This window comes from Pocillopora verrucosa, chromosome 1, assembly GCF_036669915.1.
Source record: "Pocillopora verrucosa isolate sample1 chromosome 1, ASM3666991v2, whole genome shotgun sequence".
NCBI classification, from domain to species: domain Eukaryota; kingdom Metazoa; phylum Cnidaria; class Anthozoa; order Scleractinia; family Pocilloporidae; genus Pocillopora; species Pocillopora verrucosa.
Genome location: NC_089312.1, coordinates 24,539,589 through 24,543,615, shown reverse-complemented (window position 1 = coordinate 24,543,615; position 4,027 = coordinate 24,539,589). Strand labels below are relative to the sequence as shown.

Genomic DNA, 4,027 nt, shown 5'->3' with positions numbered 1-4,027 from the left:
CGATGAAGACAGAGACGACAATAATTATGATTGATGAAGACGATGCAGTACGACAAAGAAGTTGACGACCCACCGATAAGCTTTTTTTTCTTGATGTCTGATTTATGACGAACGCTTTACAGAACGTTCTGTTATCGTAAAAAAATAAAAGGACATGTCCTGTTGGTAGGAACAGATCTTTATAAAGTCAGAGATAATTGACCTATATTGATACTTTTTAGTCATGACCACATTGGTTTGAGTTTTTACAAACTATAGTTGATCTCTGATGGATACCTCCTACAAAGACTGATAGCTCATGATAAGTTTTCCGTGTTATTACTTCTAGGGACTCATCAAAGCTTCTGACATTGGTGACACAAAGACCTTTTGTTAAGGCCCGGCACGCCTTCTTCTGAGGGCACAATACGCTTGGTGTGTAGTCTACGAGACAGCTCCACTTTCCCCCTTTTCTCTCGTGGAAAATTAAAAAGCATATAGTAAAGAGTGTCATGGGCAGTACTGAAACGTTTCATTCACTTCAAGCATTAATATATGTGGTACGTAGATCCAAAGTTGTTTCTGCGAAATACCGTTGTCTGCAGTATTTTCCTCCAAAAGAAGGCCAAATGAAGTTGAGATAACCGAACGAAGAGCGTTTTTGGAATTTGGTTAAAATCTTAGTGGTTATTGGTTTTAATCGGCAAAACTATGTCAGAAGTGTGGTGTGGAGAACCCTCACGGAAGTAATGGTCTGCGATATGTACCTGTGGCAAAAGCTCTCAAGCAAAGCTGGCCCACTCATAGTGAGGCTATATTCAATTTGCAATGGCAACTTTTATTTCGTGTTTTATCTTGTGCTTAATTAAAGGAAGACCCTTAAAAGGAAACAACAATTTATTGTAGTTCCCTCAGTAACATCAGAGGGTTTGTCATTCTAGCACTTGTCCCGAGAGTACTTTTTGTATTTCTCGTTAAAGTCACTCCTCTTGAAGCATTCGGTGGCAACTGCATCGCATTCGCACAAGGCAGAGCGGCATTCTCCGTTAATGAGGTAATAAGAGGCAGGTTCTGAGGGAAAATGAAATAATTTATGAGGTATAGGGTCTGTTGTTTAAAGTGAAAAGCAACGCAACTTGGACTAAATGTTATAGATCAGTGTGTAAGATATAGATAAGAAGCTGGTTTACAAGGTTAAAGAAATTACTTTTTAAAACGCGGATCCTCTACTGAAGGAGACGAAATTTCCGAAATGTGGAAGTGCGTTTCGTATAAATAAAGGCTATGTGGGAAAACAAGCATTGCACTATTAAAGTATAGACAACAAACAACACGAAGCAAAAACAAATTAAAGTGAAACAGAGTAAAATCAAGAAACTATCAAAAAAGAAACGAAAAAAAAAACAAAACAAAACTAGTGAAAACCTTTTTGTACCAGTTAGATAGATCGGAAAACTTACTGCATTTAGTGGGTTTATCCTTTTCTGTTGTGTAGGGCATAACATACACTCCTGCCTCGAATGGACAGATTTCCGACTTTTGAATGTCATGGTAACAGTTGTCATGGTGGAAGCAGCACCTATGAATAGATTGACTTGATTATTCAGTTGCTGCTCTCTACATGAAATAGTGCTCATTGTTTTTCAAGAGATAGTTAAATGAATCATTTCCATTTTTCCGAAAATGACAATAAGTACTTTTCCTAGCAGAGTATTGTTAAGGGAAAAAATGTAAACTTTACCTTTGTTAGTTGTTGTAAAATATCAAAACAACAGCAAATGATGAAAAAAAGATTTAATAGCACCCACTACTATTTCTCATTTTTCTTTCTTCAATATATTGACGAAATTTTTAAATAATGCAATTTAAGTAAATCCAGGAGTGTACGAAAGGGAACGTGGAGTAACGTGTGTCTGCGTAAGAGAATGGGATTGGTTGTGGCGATTGGGGCGAGTTTAAGGCTTGGCAGCTCAGGACGGAATTGGGGGAGAGGCTTTTTGCTGAATAACGAACCTTTCGCAAACAAGGTTTTCTTATCCTCGGCTACAAGGGGTATACTTTTCCGGTCTCTTTAATTACTTAGCATTAGTGGAGAGCCTGCACGATACTAAAAAAAGTCAATCAGTATTGATGATATGAAAAAAAGTTTGATGATCACCTGTCCAAATCATCCACAGGGTCTCCTTTCCCACCAAAACCACAGTAGCAACCATAACCGTTATATCTCCATGGTTTTTTTGTGAATGGTGTTCCAAAGCATCTTTCCAAAGTCGGTAAGGGCCCTCTTTGACGCATTCTCATCTTCAAAATCTGCATAGCAATTTAGCAAGCATAGATGCATACATTAAAGTCGACTATAATCATGCAAGTGATAATTTAGGGTAAACTGTACAGGAATTCGTGCTTCTAGAAGAAAAACTGATGCCTACACTTTACTGATTTCATAAACTTAAAGTTCAACTCTTTCAAAATAAGATGTAACATTCTGTCGTGATCCTTTTCTAAGCGAAGCTCGACTGGAACATAAGTCATCTTGTAATGGCCAAAGTTCAAGCTAGAAGTTAAATTTGTCAATGAAACACTCACAAAATGCTTGACCAAGACCAAAATCAACATACCTATATTTTAATTTAGGAAAGAGATGGCTTTAACATCAAACCTCTGAGTCTATTTCCACGACACGAGTAGGGATTAAGATATTTACTGGAGAGCATGAAATAGTTTGCTATGGCGCAAAGTGACGAGATACGTACCCGCTTCAAGGCCAGTCTCTGAGACGGCTGTAGGTATGGCGAAGACGCCCAAAGCAGTCGAAATCAGCAAAATGATCGCAGAGTTCATTATGAATCTGTAAGACAATTTTTCTTTTAGTAACAGAATTTCTAACTAGAGAGAAAACTTATGAGAAACTTAGGGGGATTGCTTAGAAGCCAGGCAGAAACGAAAGGAACTCATTATACTCCAGCCGCCGAGCTACATAATTAGACCGATTACCAACGTGGTGCAAGACTGAGTGTGACCAAAAGTAGTGTCTGGCTGTCACGACTGCAACTTTCTAAATTTCGGCGGGAATGGTGTAATATATATATATATAACCTTATAGTTTATTAACTGAAGAATATGAGAACTTTAGATCTGGCCTTGAATGATGAGATACCTCTCTGTGTGGCCAGATTCTGAAATGAAATTTGGTGAAGCGGTTGCCCCTCTCACCAGAGCAATCGACACCAGTAAAATGACTTTACATTCCATAGTGAATTTGTAAACCCGACGGTCTGGATCAGCCAACCATATACAACACTTAGGTTTGGTTTATAAGAAACAATCATATTTAAGCGAAACAATTTATCGGCGAAATCTGAGACTTTATTAATTTGTTTGGTCTTTTTTCGTTTCACACTTTTTCCCCCTAGATTTCGATTCTTAAAGAGTCTTTCTTCTGATTAGCCAGAGGATTGAAGATTGCTTCTTCATTTGCTTGATTTGGTTTTTTTTTTTTTTTTTTTTTTTGCGAGACTCAACTACCGGCCGAAAAATGCAAAATAACAATCACCATGGATGTACAGTGGATGGGTGGATAACGAGTTTTCTCAAATCATTCTAGTTCTACGCAATCTTGAAACTATTCAATAATTCAATTTTGGTGGAGAGGGAACGTTTTAGCCCAAGTATCTGTATATTGCCAAGGCTAAAACTTGAGGAATCAGGAGCAAACATGGAAAAACCTGACTCTCCAGAACGATTCCGGTTTGTTGAACTTCATGTCAGAGGATTTGTTTGTTTAGGATGGAGAGAAATACAGAAACAGTGGCAAAATGTCAGAGAACCTCATAGGGAGTCCAACTAGCACCCGTCACTCAGTAACTGTCTTTTTGACTCTCTCCAATCTCAAAGTCCAAGCTACAAAGGTAGAGGCCAATCAATGTTTATCGTGAACTGGCCACAAATCAAAGCTGAATTGATGTACATGTACATGATTTTAAACGTTTTCCTTTGGCCAAAATGAAGCTATTTATAGCACTTCCGAGGTTGCGCGGCATTGATATGA

The 4,027-nt window shown here is 38.1% G+C and overlaps 1 protein-coding gene across 1 annotated transcript; it reads right to left on the bottom strand.

Annotated features, from left to right (window-relative positions):
• Positions 1-916: 916 nt before the first annotated feature.
• On the bottom strand, positions 917-2,511 carry LOC131774401 (phospholipase A2 A2-actitoxin-Cgg2a-like). The gene is made up of 4 exons (XM_066162226.1): positions 2,416-2,511; positions 2,138-2,289; positions 1,440-1,558; positions 917-1,050 (listed from the first exon to the last, which is right to left on the bottom strand). The coding sequence occupies exons 1-4, from the start codon at positions 2,509-2,511 to the stop codon at positions 917-919; spliced, it is 501 nt and encodes a 166-aa protein (XP_066018323.1).
• Positions 2,512-4,027: the final 1,516 nt, after the last annotated feature.

What these genes read in the sequence shown, in the direction of transcription:
- LOC131774401 (XM_066162226.1), bottom strand. Translation starts at nt 2,511, where the DNA reads ATGACTTATGTTCCAGTCGAGCTTCGCTTAGAAAAGGATCACGACAGA. An exon ending in ACTTTAAGTTTATGAAATCA is followed by an intron (nt 2,290 to 2,415) that starts GTAAAGTGTAGG and finishes ATTGCTATGCAG; the next exon opens with ATTTTGAAGATGAGAATGCG. An exon ending in GGATAAACCCACTAAATGCA is followed by an intron (nt 1,051 to 1,439) that starts GTAAGTTTTCCG and finishes ATTTTCCCTCAG; the next exon opens with AACCTGCCTCTTATTACCTC.